A 25,792-nucleotide genomic window follows, 5' to 3' on the forward strand; every position below is an offset into this window, starting at 1 on the left:
ATCTGTTCAGCAGAGGAGTTCTGTCTGTGACATTCCCAATCTCTGTTTATTAATAAAACCAGCATTTTCTTAGTGCTACTTAACAAATTGCAAGGTAGCATAATACATACTTCATATACAACCGCTACCCCCAAATAGCTCTTGTATTTCTTCTTTAAATATTTGTTAAGTTTTGTTACTATAAGAAAAACCTCTTTTCTTATTATCTTAACAAATTCTAGCATATCTGTCCTAAAACATGTAATAATCTCTTACTCTATGAAATCTTCAATGGCAGTCCAAGCAGGGACAGAGTTTGTATTCTGAATATTCTGTATTATCATGCTTGAGATTCAATATTATCATATTTAAGCTTTGTGAGGTCTCAAAAATTAATGTGTCACAATAACATGCGAGACACTCCACATTTGTCATCTCATTTTTAAGATCTCATTATAACTTTGGTATTCCAAACCAGCATACAGGTAGCATAGTGTGTGTTGTTCTCTGTTATTTTCCAATTGAGTATCTTTGGGCAAGTCTGCTAACCATGACTCATTTGTCAAGTTAGACTCATTATGTTTCTTCATGATGTTGTTTTAGAGGTGGATAAGGTAGTACAGATGTTTATTTTTTAAAAAGCACTCAAAATTGTTATTGTGATTCATATTATTAGCATTTTACAAAGTGTGAATTAATTTCCAGTAGTGCAGCAAACTCAACAAGATTGCCCACCATCATCAGTTTGCCTACATTTAGGTCCCCGATCCCCCCAAGCTTATGACTTCTAAACATATTTTGTTGCCTATTGCATGTCCTTTTTAGGTGCTGGGCAGGCGTTAGTTATATCCTAATTCTAGTCTAACGTTTTGCTGATACAGCTAACTGCTATTGAATGTGGGAGTGCAGTACGAGATGAGTTCTTGAGAACCTGATGAAGCTCCCAGTTCCTGGCTGAGCCTGATCACCACTGGCCGTTATAGCCAGTCGGGAAGTGGGGATGCACCAGTGACTAGATCTCTCTCCTTTTCTCTCTCTATAACTCTGCCTTTCCAATAAAATAATAAATCTTTAAAAATATACCTAATGCGTTCTGAATGCTTTGTCATGGGCAGAATTTTATACACAATAGGAATAAAAAAGCACTTATTCTCTACTTTAACTCATATCATTTTTATTCAGGAATTTCTAATATTGTTTATTTATCTGTATTTATCTGAATTTATTCATTTTAGGCTAGAGAAAAAATTTTCTGACTCTGAAGAGGACTGTGAGAGGCTTTTTAAGGACCTAGTGAGCCACCGGGAGGACTTGAGAGAGCAGCTTTGGCAGTGCGATTAGGCTGAAAAATTTGGACTCCTGTCCTGCCACAAAGAATAGGAGATAGAATTTGGACCTTCCTCTATGACTGCATTTCAGGTGGATAGCTCTCCGGTCCTTGATAAAGATACTGTTGTGCTGTTGACTGCCAAGCGAGCGGGGAGGATCTGCAACTCAGAGAGGCAGAGTTGCGCAGTGATAAAGTACTTGTCAGAAGCTGTTTCAGAGAACAGTGGTCAGTGACCTGTGATCATGAAGTAGCATGATTTCAGTCAAGCTGGCGGGGTAGGGGATGTTTTAATGTTTGTTTATTCACTTTGATTTTTGAAAGGCAAACCAAGAGTGAGTGGGAGAGAGAGAGAGCAAGAGAGAGAGAGAGAGAGAGAGCCTGCTGCTTCATTCCTCAAATGCTGCAGCCACTGGGCCTGGGTCAAGTTGGATCCAGGGGCTGTCCAGGGTGGGTTGAATTCCCACATGCAAGACAGGGGCCCAAGCACTCCCGCATTCATTGACAGGAAGCTGAATCATCAGAGAACGAGCTGCAAGGGTTTGAACCACCACTCTGCAGGAGATGCCAGTGTCCCGTGCAGCAAGTCGACCCACTTCATAATAGTACTTACCTCGGAGGGGAACATGGAAGTTTCCTGCAGAAGTCGCCCTTGTCCAAGCTAAGAATTGTGCACGGACATGGCTGATAATCAGCTGCCGGGCTTGTTACAACCATGCTGCCACCCTCAGATTCACATAATGCTGAACCTGCTCGCCTGTGCGCCACACTGCCCTGGAAGTCTGTGTGTCACGTCTGGCTCCCGAGATCGCCTTCATTGTCAGTCAGTCTGGCTGCTGGACTTTACTCCTTACACAAATTAGAAAATTAATTGTCCAGGTGGCATGAACATTTTAATGGGAGATGATGGACAAGAAGTAAAAAGAAAAACACTGCATTTGTTTTAATAGGTGTATAATTATACATGCCTCTAAATGCAAGAAACATAATTTTAGCATCTTAATAGCATTTTATCCTTATTTTTGAACAAAAAAAGCACTAAAATACACAGTGAATTTTACGAAAAATAGTACAAAAGCTCCCTTTAGAACCTTTGTTTAAAAAATTACAACTGGTTAGTCATTCCAAAGCAGTCTTCTACAAGCGGTGTTTTGCTCACAAGTGAACACATTTGTTTTGCTCTTTGAGAACTTCTTCAGTCAATGATAGAGTGGAATCTGTGTCAGGAGCCCCAATACACTTTCCTTCCCTCCTGGGTGTGTCTCCCATGTGTGGTGTTCTCAGGTAACCTCCGTCAGTTCATAATTTAAGCCTCTGGACACGACTCTGTGTATCCGCCCCTTCCCCCCCCATTAACTGCTGCCATCTGTTTTATTTTCATTGAAACATTCCCTAATGCTGACAGCGGTTGGATGTTCTTTTTAAAAGTATGTCTCACAGATTTCTTATAAAATGTGTTGAAGTATCTATTGCAACAAAATGGATGTCAACTGCAGATCATTATTCTTATTGAAATAAGCCTGTCCCCAAAGGAGAATATCACGTGTTTCCTCTGATTTGTGGTTCCTAATATGTCGAGTAAAAAGATCCATGAGTGAAATTGACATTTTGAGCTTTATTGTTTTGTAGCCCTTGTCTTTATTGTTGAAGCTCAGGGTTTCTCTGTATATAACTTCTTGAATTCTTTATTTAGTGGAGGGTTAAGCTTGTCATTAAGAAGTAGATTGAAAATATATCATTGCAAAAATTTTTTAAAAATAGCAAAATGGAAGGAGGTTCAGACAGAGGGAGGGAAGAATGAAGGATGAAAAGTATCTTTATGTTTTTAAAACTGCATATATGAAATACGTAAAATCCAGTCCCTTTATATAAACAAATAAAATGAAACAAAGTGGCATCAGCAGGTGGGTCCTTGGGGACACGTGGGTCCGCATGGTGGGATGAGGGCTTGAGGGAGGGCAGAGACCACAGCTGGAGAGAGGCCCCCCCCCAGGAAGGCTGCATCTGCCCCTGCTTGTTCCTAGACATCCCAGCCTGCAGCACTGTGCAGAAGCAATGCCTGTCTATATTTTTGTGTTATGGAGGCCTGAGCTCAAAGAAGCCCCCATTTTTATGTGGCCCAAGAGCTGTGGTCCTGTCCTGTGGTCCAGTTTTGCAGTCCATGTCCTGGGGAGAAAGGACCATGTCCACAAGGAGGAACAGATTTCTCAATGTCATGTTCAGCCTGCGAAGCAAAATATTTTGGGACAATAGTTGCTCACCAAAGGAGCATTTCTTCATTTCATAAATAAAACAAAAGTGCGCTGGTCAGAGTGCACTTACACCAACAAAAATCTAACACATGAGTTAGGTAAGTTTTCTCAATAACTTAGGTCATGTTTTCCTTCGATGAATTCACTGACAATAGCATTAAGATATTTATGGAAATAAAATTGCTTTTAGAATAAAATTTCAATGCTGGTTAAATATTCATAAAAGTGACGGTTAAAAGTGACGGTTATTTTCTCAAAGAATAGCTTTATGGGAGACTATCAATTTCGTTGTCTTCTTTTTGGGAACAAATAGTCGTTTTGAAGGGTGACAATTTATGATGCTCTGACGGGGATAAAGAGGAGTGACAGAAACATGCATTCCTAAAAAACAGCTGAAAAGCACTTGTTTTCTTATGGTGGATCAACATTATCCCATAGAGAAAAAATAGAAAAAAAATAACTGCCTCATATGGAATCAGTTTCAGATTTATTGTAAATCACATATGTTTAATATGAATTAAATGTATTTCTCACTAGTAACATAACTCCAATATTAATTCAAATTGATTCTGATGGTTTTTTAATCATTTCACTTATATTCTCATTACCCTTCAAATTTTTTTTTTTAGTGTGGCTTGTCGTGTCTTCTGCAATAGTACATAAGTCATACTTGAAGGTATGCCAACAGACTTTTTTTCTGTTCAGCCAAGCTGAATAAAACTAAGGGTTTAGGCATCATCTCTCAAAGAAGTGTAAAAATAGAATGATTCCCATTATACAAGTACAACTATTAACCAGAATAGGAAATTCACTAATTGCTCTACTTAAATGACTCTTATAAAAAATTGTGTTAGAATATGTTTTATATGAACCAAATTATTAATCTTACTTTCGTAAGCAATATAACTATGCCCATTTTACAGTCGTCTTAATTGCCTGAAATCACTGATTCTTATGATTTTCTATGGATTTCCTTTTTTAAAAAAATGTGGATAATATAATATCCGTAATGGTAGTTTTGCTTCCTTTTATATGTTTTTAAGCCTTACATATTTCTTCCTTGTTAACAGATCTTGTAGGAATCTCCAATGTTTCCAATAGTTAATAGGAATGATTATGAACACTTTAATGGAAAGTTAGAATTTTTTTTTTGAACTTGGGTATAGTTTGAAAAGAAAAACCAAAAAGTACTTAAAAGAATATTGCATTTTACCATTCAATTTTAACAATGTGTGATTGACATATTGTTTTTTATTCACCATAATTTTGTATATCAAGAACTACAGTATTTACCATGTATTCAAGCAATAATTAACTACATTCCGTTTTACCAGGTCCTTTTACCATAGATCTGTATGGTAAAATTACTCCTCTGGTATCAGTGGAACTGACTGCATTACTAAGTCATGTTAAACATCTTGTAGGTATAATCCTTTAATTCTTATACACAGCTGTTGAATGCAACCAAATGTCTTGCCACTCAGTGAGCATTCAATGAGATAATAAATGGAAACTCCCCCTAATGTGGAGAAGGAATTGAGAAATAACATACAGGAAGGGAACAAAACTCCCAACAGGGTTGACCAAATGTGATCTTCACCACAACATGTGGAAATCCAGCTCTCCAGTGGAACATAAGAAAAAGGTCCTTAAATATGCATGTCAAAGAACTGATTAGCATAGCAGAACACAGTCAGACTCACAGCTGACCTCTCAGAACAAGCTCTATAGGAAAGAAGAGAATGGAATAACATATTCCAGATTTCAAAGGGGAAAAATTGTCACCCTGAATAACGTAGCAAAGCTTTCCTTGTCTTTGAAAATGAAATTAAATTCATCTACAATTAAGAAAAGCTCAAAGAATTCACCTTTTCCAGACCTCTCCTACAAATGATACTTAAAGGAATAGCACCTACCAAAACCAAAGACAAATGTGAACATCCCAGTAAAAGGACAACCGAATACTAAATCAAACAATGAACAACTGTTTGCTAAAATGACAGGATCAAATTAGAGCCAGTTTATTTTACAAAAATAGGAACCCTAGGAGACCAGAAAATTTCTTGCTTTATTTATTGATATAGTTACAAAACCACAAAAATGCCTACTACATAGTAAGAACTCAATTAAATTTTGTTAGTAAGTAAGTGTAAATTGGCAAGCTAAGAAATGAGTGTCTGCAAATTCATATGTTGCATTAGGGTTTTCAGGGAAATAGAATAGTGTGTGTGTGTGTGTGTGTTTTCTCTCAGTAACTTAGTTTGGGGGCTCGCAGGGAAGTTGTAATTATTGTCGTGGGTTTGTAGTCTATAGACCCAGGACAGGAAAGTGGACGGATTCTATAGTCATCGTTTCGAGAACTTCCTCTTGCCCTGTTTTTGATTTATTCAGATCCTCAAATGCTTGAGTGAGGCTGATCACAGTATGGAGGGTGATTTCATTACTAAAATTCACCTGTCTTGTTCAGGTCGAACAAATGTAAATCCCAAGTTAATAAAATTAACCATCCCATAGACATATATCCATGCAGAATGTAATCAGATTCATAAACTACATCATTCTGTAATATAAGTGCTTACGTATGTGTGCATCTGCTACATGTATTTTTATACGAATTTATGTCTGTTGCATTTTTCTGTAAGTAAGGATTATACCTAACTCTGCATTTACAAATACACCAATGTGTACTTGCATGTAAAATCAACTTTGCCATGTGAAAATGCAGAATCCTTTACACTTTGTCCTTCACTCATGCGTGCTGCTCACCTGTAGGCCTGGTCCTGAGCCAGGCAGGACCGCACATCCATATCTGTGTGTGTGTGTGTGACCCTCACATTGTTTTCAGGGCTGCTCCTGCCATTTAAACCGTAGTGTGGTGCAACGGTTAGCCAGCAGGAAAACAGGATTCACCCACAGCTATTCTTGAACTCTTCTTTAATCTCCCTTCTAGTCAGTGTGGCCACCATACTTCCCAGTTCTGCTGCCTTGGTCAGAGCAATCTTGACTCCCAACTGCATTGTGTTGCCTGTTACTCAGCTGTTGCTTTAGCCCTTCATTGCTTATGCAGTGCTTAAATGCTCTAGTCTTCATGTCTCATCATCCTGAGTCTCTCGGTGCTAGTAAAGGGCTTATTTCACATTGATTTTATGATGTTACATGCACTTAAAAGACATCCAGACAAAATTCAGTTATGAAGTTATTTTCGTATGAATACGGGCCATTTGTATTAGCAATTTTTAAAATTTTTGTTTCATGGATAAGACAGTTTTTAATATTATAGTTTTCTAAGCTCGAAAGGTTTAGAAATGAAACATGAAATGGCACATTATTAAAATACTTCTGAAACATTAGTTATATAGATAATATCATAAACTTTATAAAAGCTGAATGAATTTTCACTAATTTCTCAAGTTATTCATTGCTACTCTCAACTAAATAAGGAGATCATGCATTTTTGTTTTTGTTTGCTACAAGGTGAAACAGGTTTCTGAATGAAACAAGTTTCATGTATCTTTTATTAACTGCAAGTATGAGTGTAATTCAAACTTATTACTACACTCCATCAAAACTGAGATAGAAATTGATATTTGAACTTGTGATCTGAATACTAGAAGAAAAGGGAATTAAATGATGTATTTTGAATTTCATAGGTACATTGCAAAGCAAAACTCCTTACTTGAATGAGAGTCAAATAATAATGGTGTTACAAAAAACAAATGACATCAGAAACAAAATACACTGATGAATGTTCACGTTGTATGCTGCTTTATAGTAACTAACAAATTATTTGAAAACACATGAAAAATAGGCCTTTCAGGAGGACTTAAAAGTTAATGTATGTCGTGGCTGTTGCAGTGACATACAGGCTAGTCTTATTCTTCCTGTGGTGCTGGCATCCATATGCATGCCGGTTGGAGTCCAGGCTGCTCCACTTCCCATCCAGCTCCCTGCTGTGGCCTGGGAAAGCAGCAAAGGATGCTCCAAATCCTGAGGGCCCTGCACCCACGAAAGACTTGGAAGAACTTTCTGGCTCCTGTGCCCAGTGCAATAGCCTAATAGGTAAAAGCTTGCCTTGGATGCTACCGTGATCCCATGTGGGCACCAGTTCATGCCCTGGCTGCTCCACTTCCCATGAGGCTCCCTGTTTGTGGCCTGGGAAAGCAGTCGAGGACGGTCCAAAGCCTTGGGACCCTGGCACCTGAGTCAGTGATGCAGAAGAAACTCCTGACTCTTGGCCTCAGATTGGCTCAGTTCTGGAAGTTGTGACCACTTGGGAAATAAACCAGTAGATGGAAGAGCTTCCTCTCTGTCTCTCCTTCTCTGTAAATCTGCCCTTCCAATAAAAATAATAATATAATCTTTTAAAAAAATATGTAATGTTTTGGTTCCTAGCTTTGGATCATCTCAGCCCTGGTCTTCGTGGCCATTTGGGGAGTGAAACAACAAATAGAACACTTTCTCTGCAAAATCTGTTTTTCAAATAAAAATTAATGAATTAAAAAAAAAAAACTGTCGTATTAGAAGAGACGTGACTGACTAGATTTTTTGAAAAACCCATAAAAATGAACATACCAATCTTGAAAGCTGCTGAATCCAAAGCATGATCTTTCCACTTATAAATATTTTGTTGTAAACTATTAGAAGAAAGAGTTTGAGGTGCGGAACACAGTGATACAATTGAAACAATAGTCATGGCAACTGATCCTCAGTGATGCATAAAGAAAAAATAGATGTCATTATTGGCTTCTCACCCTATGAACTGTGGCATTTCTTTTAGATCATTGAAAGTTTTTCACTTATTTTTGGGGGTTGAATATTGCTTAAATTCATTGCAAAATCTGGAAAATTTAATGGCTAATTGAAACAAACCAATAAGTTATAATATTAATCACAAAAAATTTACAGAAGTCAAAAACTGTAGTGCATATCCTTTATTTGGAACTAACAGCTAATTAGCATCAGCAAATTTCAAAAGAATAATTATTAAATACATTCAATAAACCTATTTTAGATTTAAACCTTTAATTCAAGACAGTTCATAGACTGAAACCAAGCGCCTACACTAATTTGCAATAAAAATAGTTAAAAGTGTGTTCGCTTGTTTGGTATTTTATTTTTCATGATACAGTTCCATACACACAGGGGTTTCCCATTCCACCTCCCCTTTTCCCCCAGCTGCTTCCCCCATATTATTAGAATAGTCCTTCAGCAATAGTCACAAGTCTATCATTCTGCTATTGAATTGTATCATGACAGTGTAGGTATAGACAGTGACTCAAAGTCCAGCATCCTATTGTCAAGGTTTACGTAGCAGTTTCATTGGGAGTCCTCCTTTTATTAATCAGTGGAGATGTATGCTGCGGAGTTTCTTCACTTCTCAATACATCCAACTCCATCATAAAGTTCATTTATGAGAATATGTGTATATACATGTTTGCCTATATATGTGTTGATTTTGTATTTGCATGAAGATTGCCTTTTATCAGAGAGAATATATGAGATTTATCCTTTCATTTAAATGTGCTCGCATCATATTTCTCCCAGGGTGATGCTAATGGCATCATGTCGCGGCAAGGGGAGTGCATTAAGTGGTGAATGCTGGAGGAGGAATAACTGTTGGAAGACGGGATGAGTATTTATATCAAGGAAATTGAAGTAATAGTCCACAGGAGGAAGTTGTTGCTAGTGAGGAATTAGGCTAAGTGATAGCCTGGACAACATCCATTGAACAGGAAAGGTGCAATGTATAATTTTGACAGTGGCAGTTTGGGTCATGAAAATGCTGGAGTGTTGTATTAAACGCCCTTTGCCTCAACCAAGAACTGAATTCATTTCTCAGGTTTCCTCGTAATTGCATAATACAATCATTTGCTTAGTTATATGCATTTAAAAAGCTTGCATTTCTCTCCAGATCCCCCCCTCCTTAATATTGAAGTTACTGTGAAGTTTTGAATATTACTCAGTGTGTTCATCTGCTGTGTTCCTACTCTCATTGTTACTGGATGAGCTGAAATTCTGGTTTCTGGTGTTAATGTACTAGTTGCCTAAGGAAAGTTTTTTTTTCTGGAGCTCTTTGTTAATCATTCTATGCTTCACATATTGTTTCCATAGCAAAATTGATTATAACTGTCTACCAAACCAAGTGATGAGTTTTAAGGTATTCTTCCATTTTTTATGTGTCTTGTTCATTTTCTTCCAAGACTCACCTTTTCTCTCTATTCTAAGCCACTCATACTGTATCATTTGGAAGTCTTTGGATTTTTCCCATATACTTAGGAGATGGTTAAGGCACAGAATAGTCAAAGAGGACAGCAAAATTTGAGATCTTTGTGACTACAACTGTGGATAGCAAGTGAAGGGGATGCTAATTCAGGAGGCAGCTTAAACTGAAAGTGACTTGAGCCTTTCGCAGTGCTGACTAACAGCCAGCTTTGCGGCTGACCGGTGGTATGTCGTGGATTTCGGCAAGCATGCATTCACACAGTGTCCAGGATCCTGGGTTTGGAAAAGCTAAGCAGAAGGAAGACCAGAGATGTCAGAAAGCAGGGGTCTTTCCTGCGGGACTTGCGCAGGGAGAAGGGACTTTCTGTTTCACTGGGTACTTTTCTTGGACACAAAGGCAGGAATGTGGGTGGTTATGATACCAAGTTTCCTTCCCATGCTGCTACGTTCACAAGCTGCCCTCTGAACAATCTCTGCTCTAGCTTTCATTCCCATGTTATTGATGCCAGTTTCACACCCTTAGCCTAAAGCTTGCTTCTGCTAGAAGTGCTGCATTTCTGGCTGTGAATCTAAAGGGTCTGTGTATTCTTTCCCAGTATTTAATTAAGGGTCTAGTCGACAAGTACACTCAAGTGAAACAAATTTTAAAACCTCAGTACTTGGCCTCCTCACAGGTTCCCACTGGTTAGACTTTTAAGTGTTTTCTGGATTAACACTAGACAGAGGCAGGAAGGGACAGGCATTGTTGCCTCAGATTAAGACGCCACTGGAGACGCTCACATCCCAGACTGGAGTGCCTGGCGAGTCTCAGGTTTGCTGCTTCTGATCCAGCTCCCTGCAGATGCTCCTGGGAGGTACGGGTGGTGGGCATCTGCCTAGGAGATCCAGAAGTTCCTGGCTCTTGGCTTTGTTCTGGCCCAGAGTTGCTGTTGAAAGCCATAGGGAAGCAAACCAGCTGCTTGAAAGTTTTCTAGTCTCTCTCTCTCTCACTCCCTCCTCCCCTCCCTCAGTCCCTTTAAAGAATTTTTTTAAAATATCAAGATTGTAGAAACAGAAAAGACAAATCCATTCACTTTTGTCTTTGCAACTTGATGAAATAAAACTAAAGCTATGTGTATTGTTCTTTAAGCATTTTTTCTTGGCAGTGGAGTGCAGTACCCCTATTTGCATTCAACCTTAGTGGATGCAAGTTCTGAATTCACAAATATCTCTAATGAAAATGACTTGAAAATGTACTCCTGTGGGAAAGTGAATCTGTAAGCTTTTAATTTTTATTTTGTGTTTCATTGTTAATTTCTGGGTATTTATGCATACATGGATACGTACATATAAAAATCCATCAAAACTGAAATTTGGAAATCAGCTACATACCAGGACATACGTGTGCATATGTACATGTAACTCTGTCACCCACATAGAACATGAGAGTACGCTCTGCTGCCTTCCATATTTTTCTCTTTCTACCTCTCTCCCTTCCAGTCACAGATTACATAAGGAAAAGCTCAAATACTCAACAAATATATTTTGCAGACCCTTTGGAAAGGACCCTTGGATCAGTGAGTGATGTGAATTCTCGAACTTTGTGAAATAGTAGCTATTGTCACCTACTTAAACTAACACATGCATTTTCTTTGTAGATACTCAGAATTCATTCTGCATCCCAAGAACATACTGTTGGCCACATGTCACTGTGGGCTTCTAGATGCCCCTCACAACAGGGCACATTTTTTGTAGTTTACTTTGACTCATTTTTAGTGGCTCTTGTATTCCTAAATATTTCTAATAATTTGTCAGGTGGAGAAAAACATTTTTGTTCTTTGATTTGCTGGAGAGCCTGTGTGCTGATGTTGGAGCACTCAGCAGGCTGTGAGCCATACACTGAGTTGCAAGTGTTAGAAAGGGGACCCGGAATGGATGTGTCTGCCCTAATGGCTGCTCCATTCCACTGAGCATTCGGAGAGTTTCCAAGAGCCTATATGTAAGTGACAGCCACTGTCTTACAGTTTAGAGGAGACCTATGACTCCAATGTCTAGGCAGTTAAAAAAAAAAACAGCCTGGGATATGCAGTTGCCCAGCTGTCCTAGCACACTCTTAGCCATTAAGTCTATTTTTAAGATTTTCGTTTTATCTGCCCTAAGAAGTCTAAGTTATTTATGCTTCGGTTTTCTTAAGAACTTCTACCTTAACATGCAGAAAGAGCTAATACAGCTTGAACTTCCAGATTTTGACTTAAATCTTAATGAAACATTGCTTCTTAGATGCATTTGGTGGTTTTTCCAAAATGCCTTCCACTTAGAATAATAACCTCCATTTCCATCCATTTGCTGCAAATAGCAGTTTTATTATTTGTTACTATTGAGTAAGATTCCATTGCACATCTATTTACTGATATATGTGCCATTTTCTCTTGATTTTTCTGAAGGAGAAAATGGCACATAGAGATACACTTCCTTTGTGTTGATTCGCTCCTAAAATTCCTACAAAAACAGGCTGGACAAGGCCTGTGGCAGTCTGGAATTAATCTGCATTTCTTATATGGGTGTAAAGAGCACAAGAGTCTGAGCCATCAGCTACAGGATTGGAGCAGTGTTCAGGTCATATCCCCTGATTCTAAGACTGGGCTTTGAAGCTGTGCGTCTCAGCAGCAGTTACATACCCCCAGCAGGAACGTGGGACGATCCCTTCACGTCATCTGGGGGCAACTTCAGCATCCCACGGCTGCCAGTGGACAGATCACCCTGACAGAAGAGCAGCAGAGACGCAATGGAGTTGTACAGCACCATTGAGAAAATGGACATGACATTTTCAGAACATTTCCTGACAGCTGCAGAATACACACTTTCTCATTAGTATGTGGAAGATTTTCCAAAATAGACCATGTATTAGGCCACAAATCAAGTCTTGATAAATTTTGAAAGACTGAAATCAGAGCATGTGTCTGCTCTAGAAGAGTAAAACCTTAGAAAATTCATAAATTGAAGCAAGCGTCTGAACTGCCTTGTCAACAGACATGTTTGATTTTAGAATATGTGTATTCTCTGTAAGTTTATACTCTTCTGAAAAAAGTTTATATTTTGTAATTTTCATATACCTCATATTTTTTAAAGTAATGACTTCCAATATGTATTTTAGTCTTCCTAAAGTAGAAAAAACTAAATAAATGCAAGAAATATCACCACTGTGTTAGTACCTGACTCTCCAGGCAAGCCTAACCTAGGAGAGCCATATAGAGTTCACCCATAATTTGCCAAGTTCCCAGGAAATTATTTCTTGAATGATTGCTAAATAAATTAAGCATAAATTTAAAAAACCATTCTCCTGGAACTAATGAGGGCTTAATGTATAATGATTAAAGGGACCCAGTTTCTGCCCTTGACAAACTCAGTTTTATGGGCAAATCAAGCAGAAAGCTTATTATGGATTTTTTTGCTTATTAATCAAAATGTCAAGTCTTAGAATAGTTTGGAAAAGTACTTTTTTGTGTTCTAAGAATTGGCTTTTAGAACTTTGGTGCTATTCAATATGTAAGTATTTGTATAGCATATAATCATATATTGATACAAAATTCAGTGTTAAGCGTTGTACCTGATGAATAATGCATATTAAATTCACATTATCTATCATCTTTTTGTGTTTTACAAAGAGACATTAAGAAAATCACATTTATAAATTATTCTCTGTGGGACCTGTTTGGACATATGTAATTCCTAAATACATTTATATGTTACCATTATGAGAATATTGTACAGGTATCCCTGTTGCCAAAGCATGAAGGCCACTGTCTATCAACATTTGTTAGGTGAAAATGGTAGACCAGTTCTTCTGGAACATCCATTTGCCTGTCTTCACATGTGTCCAGCTGTCATACTTTTCAGTTTATTCCTTTACTTTGTATTTTGTGGCTAAGCTCTTATCAACTATTTTGTATTTTTTCCATGAGGACAAAGATGATAAGATTTTGGCTTGTTTAGTTCTCTGCTTAATGCAAGCATCTGGAAATGTATGTGGGGAATGGTGGAAACCCAGGGTGAGCTTCTCTAATGGATGAATTACCAAGAGTGAGGCATCTAGGAAAAGCAGTATTCCCAATCAAAAGTACATGTGTGCAAAGAGAGATCTTGTTTTACAAGGATGCCCATCAAAATGGTAGAAATTGCATGTTCTCCCACATACGTGAAAGCTTAGGAAAATTAAAAGCAAAAGCAAAAACTAACTTGTACAGAGATGGGAGGTTGTAGATGAGTTTGTCGAACAGGCATCACACCGGAGTTAGGGGGAAGGCATTTGTTCCATGTGCTACGCAGCACAGTGGGGTGAACGCAGCACACAGGAGCCAGTTATGCGTTCTGTAAACAAGTGAAAGAAAGAAGCTGTAAGGTACCAGTCATGAAGTAACACCAGGGAAGCAGAAGTATCAGCTACCCTCACGTAGGCAATGCACGGTGTCACACTGCAGCCCAAGTGTGTGCAATTCCTATTAGTAAAATATATTAAGAATATTAACAATTTTATCAGTGCTTTCCTCTGAAAGGTGGTGATATTGCAAATGATTTTTAAGTATTTTCTCAGTATCTTTTTTGGTAGTAGGTATCATTAACATGTGAATAAAAAATTCAAAATAAAATATGATTTTTACATGATGTTAAAAATTTTAAATGTTTTAATTCATATATTCATGTAAAACATGCTTTTAAAAAGATTGGTTTTATTTGAAAGGCAGATTTACATGAAGAAAGACAAAAAAGATCTTGTGTCTGCTGGTTCACTTCTGAATGGCTGCAACGGCTAAGCCTGGGCCAGTGTGAAGTGAGGAGCAGTTTCTTCTGGGTCTCCAACATGTATGCAGGGGCCCAAGCACCTGAGCCACCTTCAGCTGCTTTTCCAGGAGCAATAGCAGAGAACTGGATTAGCAGTGCAACACCCAGGTTCAAACCGGATTCCATATGGGGATGCCAGCACTACAGATGGAGTCTGAATGTGCTGTGTCACATTTCTGGCCTGCCAAACATGCTAGGTAGTTTATACTGATACAAGGAAAAAATACTGTTCCTGCTGTTTAGTCAGTTCATGGTTTACAAGGAGAAGTAATAAAACATTCACTGGAGAACAAAATTAGATGTAATAATTTGTCACTTTTCTGCAGGATTTTAGCATATCTTAGGTATAATTATTAAAAATAAGTTAATTATCTCTTCTAAGAATGAAGACACCTAAGTCGCAGGCTCCTCTGCACATCTGTTGTTTATTTAATTCAACTTCTCATATGTTGCAATTTATGTTAGAGACAATATGTTAGAAAGCAGAGTGGACCAGCAAGATGGGCTGAAAGCATGAGCTTTGAAGTCAGATAAGGGAATTCAGTGGGAGAGGGGACCTAAGAATGGAGGAGGGGAAGTCCCAGAGCGTATAGAACAATATCATGAAAAAAAAAAACATTGGAACATGAGTTTGGGAATCTTTACCAGTTTGTTTGAGTTAACTGCCGCAGTTCACCTGGGGGAGGAGCCTCCAGCTTGTCACCTGCCCTAGAGAGAACTCCACTTTTTCTTGCTTTGGAATTACTAGTCACATGTTTCATATTCGCCCCAGACTCCATGCGGTTCAAACTTCAATTGAGCAGCTTCTCTTTTTAACAGACAAACTAAGTCAGTCTGTCAGGGCTTTCCAGAGACCTGTGTACGCTAGTGGTATGTCTGAAATCCCTGAATTCAGACAGGAGCTCTTTGGTGTCTCCCTGCTTCCTTATGTCCTCTCAAGAAATTAACAGCTACCCTAACACGTTTTCTAGCATGCTTATTATAAACTGCTGTCTACTGTCTTGGAAAACACTGGAGGTATTCAACTTTGTTGGTCTTTGCTGCTGTGTGTGTACATATATATATATATATTCTTAGAAATAAAGACAGAATATAGGGGAAGTGAAATTGAATCTGTAATATCTATTTAAACATCAACATGCAGTATTTCTAAAATATATTTTTGATTGTGAATGAAGACATGAAGACAACAGCATACATTCTGCCTAACTCAAAGCAAATAATGACGGAAAGATGTAGAACATTATTGGATCTCAGAGAAGCAATCAGGAGCCAGTGCTATAAAGTGAAGAGTTAAGCTGGCACCTGCAGTGTTGGCATCCCACATGGGCAGCAGTTGGAGTCCCTGCTGCCTGGCTCTGGTCCCACTCTGTTAGTGTGCCTGGGAAAATGACGAAGATGCCCCAAAGGCTTGGGCCCCTGCACAATGTGAGAGACCCAGAGGAGTCTGCTGGTTCCTGATTTGGGACTAGCCCAGCTCTGGCTGTAGCAGCTATCATAGGCGTGAACCAGCTAGTGGGATACCGTTCTGTGTCTCTGTCTCTCTCTCTCTGCAACTCTGCCTTTCAAATAAATATTTTTAAAAATGAAACATGATGAATATGTCCCTTCCCACTCACAATCCTACCTTCCTCTAAATAGACCTGTATGCAAATCATAATGGAAGCCATTGTCTTGTTCATAGTATGCTTAAAAACTAGTTAAAGCTAAGTTATCAGTGCCTTGCATGAGTCTTGTATATTGATGACTTTTCACGAAACTCAGGTGTGGCTTTCAGTGCAATCAAAGGCATTTTGGCAGAAAACCAGGAGCAAGCACTAAGTCATCAAGGATGCTCCTAACACAAGTATGCACAAACTGTCCTGGGGTGCACTTGCTTTGTTTATTTACTTACTGTTTTGACATATTTCTGTTGCATGGCTGTAAATAATTGACTCTTTTACCCCAGGGTACCATCTATAAATCCTTTTGCCTTCACAAAGGAACACAAAGAGAAGATATTCGTGCCCTGCTTTCCTCTATTTTTAAACTCCCTAGAGATCAAGTTTCTACAGCGCCCTTTGTGGCCACGGGTCCTCGGGTCTCAGGAGTCCTGTGATGAGTTCCTTCAAACTTGTAGCAAACATCTCACCTGAGACTTGGAGTTTATCAGGTCAACAGCTTGTGATAAAACAGTCCGATTATATCTGGTTTTGTTTAAGTTAAAGTTTGAGAACAATTCCTGGCTAAATACCATAATTACAGCTATGAACTAAAGCCAAGAAATATGTTATCAACTTCACAGTGAATCTAAAATGGAAAAGGGTGTCCTTTGTGGAAAATCACCTTGAAAATGAGAACTCACTGAAGGAAAAGAAATTACCGTGAGGTAAAAGGGTTTTCGTCTGATGGGAGAGGATTAAAAGTGTTTAATTATGGCTGGCTGGCTGGCTAATGCAGTGGAAAACTAAGGGCCTGCACCACCTGGGGATCATGCACTCTTGGCAACAGTATGGAACTTTCTGGAAGAGGAGACTGGTGTTTTAGGAGAGAACTAGGAGGAGGTAGTTTCACCTCCCGGGATGGAATGCACCACATCCTGAAGCCAGGTCCTGAGGAAGGAGGACGTGTGAGCGCCAGGTGAGCAGTCTCTGCAGCCTAGGTGCCTGCCATCCACGCAGTATGGGAAGAGACTTCTCCAGCTCCGGAAAGCAAAATAGGGAAATAAAGGAAGACACCTGGTTTTATAAACACAGTTCTTCTTCATGAGCTCAAAGAATGTGCACCTTTATTTACGAATAAATAGACCTATTCCTTTATCACAGTGTTGTTCTTGGAGAGGAGGCTTTTAGTTTTGGGATTGCTCCAGGGTACTCACGTGAGGCATCGGTTGTAGGGCCAGAAGCAGATCCTCATCCACAGTGCACCTTCCAGACTTGCACATACTTGGCAGTCATGGCATGGAGGTGACATTTGGAGGATTCATTCAAGGTCAATTTGACTTCACATTGACAAGATAATTCCACATCAGTGCCCTTTATATGATTGCATTCTTATTTAAAAAAAAAACAACAAAATATTTTGAACAACTGTGTCTAAATCTAGGGTAAAAGGGAATTCAGATTTAATAAATGATTAATTTGCTAATTCAGTTTAGTAAGTTCAAAAATGAAGATCTGATCAAAATATGAAAATTCTTTGATCACCAAGGAGAATTTGTATCATTTTCCATAATGGCTTAATCACCTTACTGGGAGATTTCTCATCAGACTTTAGAAACAGCAAACACAACTTGAGACACAATAAAGAGCGTCATGCTGATATGCTTGCTCGGTTCTTTCCCGGTTATTAAAGTCATGAAAAACAGGAAGACCAAGACATGGGACAGCCGCACACAGCGTGCGGAAAGGACAGGGTGTTAAACACAAGAGCACGGGACGAACTCATGACATACGAATCTTCCAGGACACGTCATTTTCTTGCTGTCTTTACCTATTACTTGAGGTCTTACCTATGTTAAAGTCTCATTTTGAAAGATGTGCCATGATTAGAGATGATATTAATATTAGTAAAATCTGTGAAAACATTACAATTCACTAAATCATTTTTGCAATATTTTATAAGCCTAAATGTGTTTCCAAAAAAGTAATTACAGTAACTTTAATGCCTCAGTCTGGCCAGCAAGCTGTTAGATTTGGTCTTTAAAAATCAACCTTACCTCTATTTGATTGTCTCTATTAATGTAATAGAAAAAAGATAAGACACTACCGATAACACTAAATCTATTTTCCTTATTATATGTTATCAGATTTAATGTGCAAGCATTTTGAGTGCCTAAATGAAAACATACATGCTTTCTGCTTTGTGTTTAGCTCAGCGTTTAGTAGAAAATAATGGAAGCAAAAGTAGAGCATTGCAGACAGTGAATGTATGTATTTGCGTGTTTGAATCATGACTTCCAAACCATGACATGAAGTATACAGGGAAAAGCATTTCCCCATAGGAAAGGAAAACAATCTTATTATGGTGGATCTGGACACCAATTCTATTCACAGAAAGCCTTTTTTTTTTTCCCTTAGCCAGGACTTCAAATTCATCAGTGGACAACTAGGAGAAATCTACAACTCATTTATGTGCCTCCTACCTCAGGAATCAAGTGTTTGTTTACTTCCTGCCCGTCTCCCACATCTGTACACACCTCGTGCAACTTTTGTTTTACTTCCACAGTGTTAATGCTACTACAGCTACCAGCACCAGTGAAGCCCACCTTTCTGGCTAATTTCACATTAATACATATAACATATATGATATATAATATATAATGTAAAATAAAGCGGAAGCCACTTTTGCATAATGCCATTGCGTTTTTTTCACTCTATGTCGAAGGGGGAGCAGCAGAGTCAGTTTCTGGGAGAGACTGTCTTCCTGGCTTTGGACAGGTCATCTTCACTTGGGGTGCTCACCCTGCCTTTGCTTTGTAAACTTTTGCTAAGAGGAAAAAGAAAGGCTCTCGGGTCTTTCATCAAGGCCAGTGCTGCTGGAACTCACCATCCTGTCTCCAAAACCATGTTACCTCCCATCACTCTGAGAGCTGGAGTTTAGGGGACACAGTTCAGTCTGTAGCACTATCCCAGGCCCAAGGATTGTAGGGTTACCTTTATGTGCACTTTGCTTCGTGCTATCTCTTACAGTCCTCAAAGAAGAATCTTATGATCTTAGTGGAGACGGTCAGTCTTGGAGAAGTTAAAACAACAATTAAAAAATCACAGACCTTGCATGGAAAACCAAATTACTCTGACTCAAAAATCATAATCATATGCATTATAACACTTTGCATTCTAATAAAAAGTGTGGGTTACATTAGAAACTGAGTGAAATTAGTTCATTCAAATCAAATTACTTAATGTGAACTATTTTGTATTTCTATCCATACACTGTTTCATAAAATTTATGTCCTTGATTTTCTTTTGACATCGTATTAGTTATGTGATGAAGGCATTCATTTCCATGGGATAGAGACACCAGCTCAAAAGACTATATATCTAGCTTGAAGTTATTTGATTCTAAAAGGGGTTGAGCTGAAACTCCACATCTGATCTTTCCAGTACCTGTCTTATATGGGAAATCACTAATTTTTTTTAACTTTTTTCAAACTGCATAGTTCTTTAATATTTCTGGATGCACAATGTTGTATCTAAGCATTCTCTGACCTATGTATCTGTGTCATAAAGAAAAATGTCTCCTTGCATATTGATTGGTCATGCTCCACAAATTGCACTTGTACAGGAAAAAGGGGTCTGAACAAATGTGCTGATGTTTTTGGAGAACATGTGTGAGGTGGAGTGTGAGCCTGCCTTGCAAGTGCTCCCCACAGCCTGTAAGGTACCCCTCTTAGCAAACTGAGCCATTGTAGAACCTTCCTGTATGCAGGGTGTCATATGATGTCAAAGCAAGTTTACTTGAATCCAGGGCTTCTTCATTTTATCAAATATCTCTTCATATATTTTCACTTCCTACATTTTTTGCCACTAAAATAAAAATGTATTTTATTTTTAAAAAATCCTGTAATCTCTCAGAAATTCCCACAGAATGGTGCTAAATCTATGCCTTATAAACCATACGCTTATATATCATATTTCTTTTTTATTATTTGTTTTTATTTTCGATGGTTTTTACATAATTGACTAGGGTCAAGGGCTACAAGAAGGTGGGTGAGATCATCGTTTCCACATTCTCTTTTTTTCCTTCCTGTATCCGAGGGAAGGATGGAGATAAGGGGAGAAGCCACACCCAGCCTCCCATCCATCCCAGGGCCCCCGATGTGGGGCATGCTCCGAGGGTCTTGCTCAAGAGCTCAACAGTTCTGAATTGCTGCAAATCTTGCCACTCCAAGCACGATCAAATCTCTCCAGAATCCACTGGTTGACATAGGTCCCCTTAGAGTCTCTTTTGGCCCAGATTTTCACGGCCTACACTTGACTGGAATAGTTGACCCATTTGCTCTGTCCTCCGTCCTCTGATGTGGTACTAGGTGTCCTCTGAAGACTCCAGTGGACTGCCATATCCTCCTACAGGGAGGTGCCCACTGTTTCCTTACTGGGTCCACTTCCACTCCCAAATCTTGCACTCTCCAAGTAGTTCTGCAGTTTAACTTGACAGAATTTGCTCCCCATGCTAGCATCTGCCAGCTGATGCTACATCAAGCCCAATCAATCATCACCCGCTTTGATTTATGCTTGCACCAGTAGGAACAGTCAGCCCAGCCTGGCTTTCCCCCTGATCCAGCTCACATGAGGCCCACAAGTGTTGTAGCCCTGCCTAGTCTGGTCTGCCCCATCCCAACTTACAGTCTCCAATGAGACTGGCAGTCCAGCAGGGGAGCCTCACATAGCCGCTCCTGCCGGCTTTGCCCTTTCCCCGCCGGGGTCTCACGTGTGCTGGTTAGGTGCTGCAGTCCATTCTGGCTGTCCAGCCTCATCTCGGCATTTGCTGGTGGGTGCTATAGCCTGGTTGGGCCCGGCCTAGCCCAGCCTCAATTCCAGCTTATGCTGGCAGGGGTTACAGCCTAGCCTAGCCCAGCCTGTACCCAATCCTGGCCCTCATATGAGTTGGCATGTGTTGCGACCCAACCCAGCCCGGCCCACATTTCCATTCTGGTACTCAGATTGGCCAGGGGGTGATGTGAACTGGCTCAGCCTGGTTTACCCCCTGACTGGTGCCAAATATACACCTATGGGTACCATTCCCTGGCCTTGTCTGGGCTGCCCCCTACTGTAGTTCTTGTGTTCACCTGCAGGGACTGTGTCCTGAGAGAGGAGTGCCCCAAGCTCTTCCATCTGAACCTCTCCCAATGCCAGATCTTGTGCCCATTGGCATTTCTGTGGGCCAGTCCTTCTTAGTCTACCTCCTGTCCTAGCAGGAACAGTAACCTTTCCTGACTGGCCTTCAGCTCATGCTTTTTACTGTTGGGCGTTACAGCCCAGCCAAGCCTGATCCATACCCAGACACAGCTCACACATGGCTCAGCAGGGGCAGAGACCTGACCTAATCTGTCCTACATAATTCCTGTTCCTCCAGAGCACCATGGGTGCAGTTGTCTAGCCCAGTCTGGCGCAACTCAGACCCAGTCCACACTTGTGCTGAGGGACACTGTAGCCATATCCAGAACAGAAAGCAGCCCACACTCTAGCCTTTGTACTACCAGTGGGAACCACAATCCAGTCAGACGTTCCCTCAGATCCCCAGCCAGGCCTGTTTCCAGCCATCGATTACGTGTGTGCCAGTGGTTGCTCTGACCCAGCTTGGCATGGTCCCTCACCTGTCTTGGTCTTTGCCTTTGGATGCTGTAGCCTGGCTTGAACCTGCCTGGTCCCGGTCCTAACTCTTGCTGGTGGGTGCTGCAACCTTGCTGTGCTCAGTTTGCTCCCATCCCTGGCTTATGCAAACTGGTTGCCCAGAATGACCTTTGCTCTAGCCTGCTTTCTGCATTTGCCTGTGAGCTAAATTTTGCTTGATCCTGCCCGGTCTGCCTGCTTCCAGAAGCAACCCATACATTTGCCAACAGTGGGAGCTATCTTGTCCAGCTTGCCCAACCCATATGCCTGGATCACGTGCTCACTAGTGGGAGCTATGATCCACAATGAGAATTTCCCACGTTCCCTCACTCAGCCCACTCTTGGATCCAGATCTCATGAATGACAGCAGTACTAAGCTCTTGTCCGGCATAACCTGCCCCTTCTTCTCGACCTTGTATGAGCTGGTGAATGGCCTGTTTTATGGTGGTAAACCAGTTATGGCCTGGTTTACCACCCTGTTTCAGGATGTACATGTGGGTGCTGCAACCTGAATCTGCCCAGACTATTCTTGGTTCTTGTCATGTGAGTGATGGTCACACCTAACACAGCCCATCTCCACCCCAACTCCTGAACTAATCAGCAGGGTTGCACCTACACTTCCCCCACAGAATCTAACCCTGGACATGGTTCTCTCTCATGCTGGTTAATGTCATGACCCTGCTTAATGTGACCTGTCCCATGTTTCAACATTCGTTCAGGTACTGGGCTCTAGCCCTGCGAGACAGGTCCCCATTCCTAGGTTTTTGCCTGTGGTGGTCAACAATGTTCCATGCCAACATCCCTACTAAGGACTCCCATGTAGCTGGTGTATCAGTCTGATACAGACAGATTTTCCAGTCTCTCCCCTCCACACCACCAGTTCTCAGTCTCTTGTCTTGCCTGCACGTAAGGTGGCCTGTCATTGGCAGTCCTTGAGAATTCATCCCTTACCTACAGTCACATATGGTGACTTTATCCGTGGATGTCCCTAGCCAGTAATTCCACACCCCCGTGACCCCAAAGCTCGCTGCCAAGTGGCTTATATCATGTTTCTCACACTACTCACAACTCTGAAGTGCTGAATCACTTTGGAAGTGGAAAGCAATGAGACCAGGACATAAGCAAAGGACTTCCAACATGGTGTGCTTAATACAGATGTGTGGGAAAACACACACACACACAAACACACACAGAAACCAGGCACTCTCTTCATTAATTTAGCTCCTAATTTCCAGATAATTATGAACTATCTGGTAGTGCCTCTGATCCCAAGCCAGGGTGCTATGTGCAGGCATTTGGACTTGTACTTCATGTTTCTCAAGTCCAATGGCAAGTAGCTAAGAAAGACAGCAGGAGTGAATTCTAAGTGTGTGTTTATGTTGGTATTCTTACCTATTCTGCCTTTTATAAAATGTGTTTATGTGGTTGCACTAACAGTACTTTTAGCACAGAAAATATTGTCATTCAGTGAATAGTATACAACACACACTTCAAAGGAATTACACTGCTTGGGCTCCACAAACACACAGTATGACAGCTGTACAATTCAGGCAGAAACATAAAAGAGAAATAGAGTCTCCTGTGTCTCTGAGGTTTTTCCATCTGTGAATTTCTTCATGGCTACAGAGAAATTCTAGAAATTATACTCTAGCAAAAATAAGCCCAATTTGAAATTTGAGAATGGTGATGGATCAGACTTTTGGCTATGATGCCAGTTAGGCTGCCTGCATCCTGCATTGGAGCACTGGGTTCAGCATCCATTAGCTGCTGCTGATTCCAACGTCCTGTAATGGGAACCCTGCAAGGCAGTGCTGATAAACTGCTGCAGAGCGCCTTATTCCTCCCCCACTGCCCATGGACTGAGTTCCTCCTTTGTCCCAGCATTTGAGGAATTAGCCAGAAAATGGACACTCTGCATCTCTCATTTCCTATGTCTCTCAAAACAAATAAAAAATTTTTAAGTAAAAAAAAAGAGGCCAGTGTGCATTTTCAAATATCTTTTTTATTCTAAAGAAAGCTCGCTTTACTATATTTCCTCCGGGCAAACTTGTGGAGAGCGTGTGATGGTGACAAACAACTAAGTGTCTGGTATTTATAAAGTAAGGATAAGACTCAGAAATGGATGTTTTGTGGCATTAGTAGTCCTGAATTAAACAGATGTGTGTGAAAATCCCAACATGATCACTGACTTTATCTTAAAATGAAGCAAACTTTGCCTGTTTGATACAGTGTAAGAATGCAGTCTGCATTAATTTAAAATGTATTTCACATAAGTATCGAATAATCTTAAGTATTGCAAGCATATAAAAATGAGACAAATACACCCATTATAAAAATAAATTTTTGATGTTTACAAGATGGCATATCAGTTTCTTAGGAAAAATGGAAATCCTACAAGGTAATGTTTAAACGTGATTGATCAAAGATGGAAGACAGCACTATGTAAAGGCATCGCTTAGCCTATGAACCCAGCACTAGGCCGCTGGGGAAAATGCAGAATTGTTTGTCACTGGAGAATAAGTACGTTATATGGCAATCAGCTAGGGTGACTTCCTTCTAAGATTATTGGGAACAGAACACTACATAACAGTCTTGTCACAAAGATGTAATTCTATGTGAAATATGCTTTTATACTTTGCTATAACTTTAATGTTTATCATTCAAAAATGAAGTTTATTTTTGTAAGCTGAATGCATTTTTAGAAAATTATTCCCAGTGGATTAACTGAATACATAACCTCCTGATGCCAGCAAATGCATGTGAAACAATGAATAATAGAATCCCTTTGTTTGCTTTCAGATTTTTAGGCGATGCTGGTTGGTGTTCAAGAAGGCATCCAGCAAAGGACCCAGAAGGTTAGAAAAATTTCCAGATGAGAAGGCAGCTTATTTCAGAAACTTTCATAAGGTAAGCCACTGACCTGGGAGTCCCTGGGGACAGACTGGACTCTTGCCAACTCATGGAGACATTTCTTTGATAGATGAAAACTGCACCAGGAAAAATTCATGGCGAGGATAAAATGTCCCTGTTTCGATCAAATGCAACAGTTATTTTTCTCCTTTATTTTAATCATCTGCTGTGTGTGCCAGTAGCACCGCTGCAAAATGAAAGGCTCATTTTTATTACTACTTTGCCAAATGATATGACTCATAATTCAACCAGATCGTCTCGCAAGGTGCTGAGTGGGCATTTTCCCTCTGTTCAGGTTAATTGTGCTTTTTTTTTTTACTTTGATTTAAACTCTGGGGAATACGTAGGAGTTAGAACTTCTGAGGACAGCTCTAGCAGTACTAACGAAAATGCTAATGTTTGTGGCATTTGTTGTATAGTTAGTTCCTTATCAGGAAATTATCAATTAACCTGATGTGCTCAAGGCCTGTGAATGAGCTATCAATTCCCTCAGTTTTAAAAGAATGTAAAACAAATCTCAAAAATGATAATAAAGGTGCTGCCTAAATTTATCATGGTGATAACACCAGAATCAGTTAATTATTTTATAACAACCAGAGGATTCAGTATTGCCTGTTGGTAGAATCTTGAAATAAAGTGAAGTAAAGATTGTAATTCCTCATTGGTCATGATTCAGGTAAGTTATCTGGAATTTTTGCAATTATATTTTATGTAATACATAATTTAATTTATCCTTTTATTGAAAGTAATTGCTTGTCAGTAATGTGTGAACTAATTCTATAACGAGCCATCATTTATATTATATTTGGACCAGAGAGAAAAAAATTTCAGTTCTATAGCTGTTTATGAGGTACTGTGACTCTTTTTTTTTTAAATTTTTATTTTATTTTTTTTTGTAAAGATTTATTTTTATTATTTTTTTATTGGAAAGGCGGATGTACAGAGAGGAGAGACAGAGAGGAAGATCTTCT

General features: G+C 39.7%; 1 protein-coding gene across 1 annotated transcript in view; it reads left to right on the top strand.

The window, feature by feature from the left end:
- DOK6 (docking protein 6) overlaps window positions 1-25,792 on the top strand; it is a 300,236-nt gene that overhangs the window by 79,207 nt on the left and 195,237 nt on the right. The window contains exon 2 of the mRNA XM_040985108.1: window positions 24,711-24,818. Within this exon, the coding sequence (XP_040841042.1) occupies window positions 24,711-24,818 (108 nt within the window). The remainder of the gene's footprint in view (window positions 1-24,710; window positions 24,819-25,792) is intronic.

The sequence above is a fragment of the Ochotona curzoniae genome, unplaced genomic scaffold (assembly GCF_017591425.1).
Source record: "Ochotona curzoniae isolate NIBS_2020 unplaced genomic scaffold, NIBS_Ocur_1.0 contig_43, whole genome shotgun sequence".
NCBI classification, from domain to species: Eukaryota; Metazoa; Chordata; class Mammalia; order Lagomorpha; family Ochotonidae; genus Ochotona; species Ochotona curzoniae.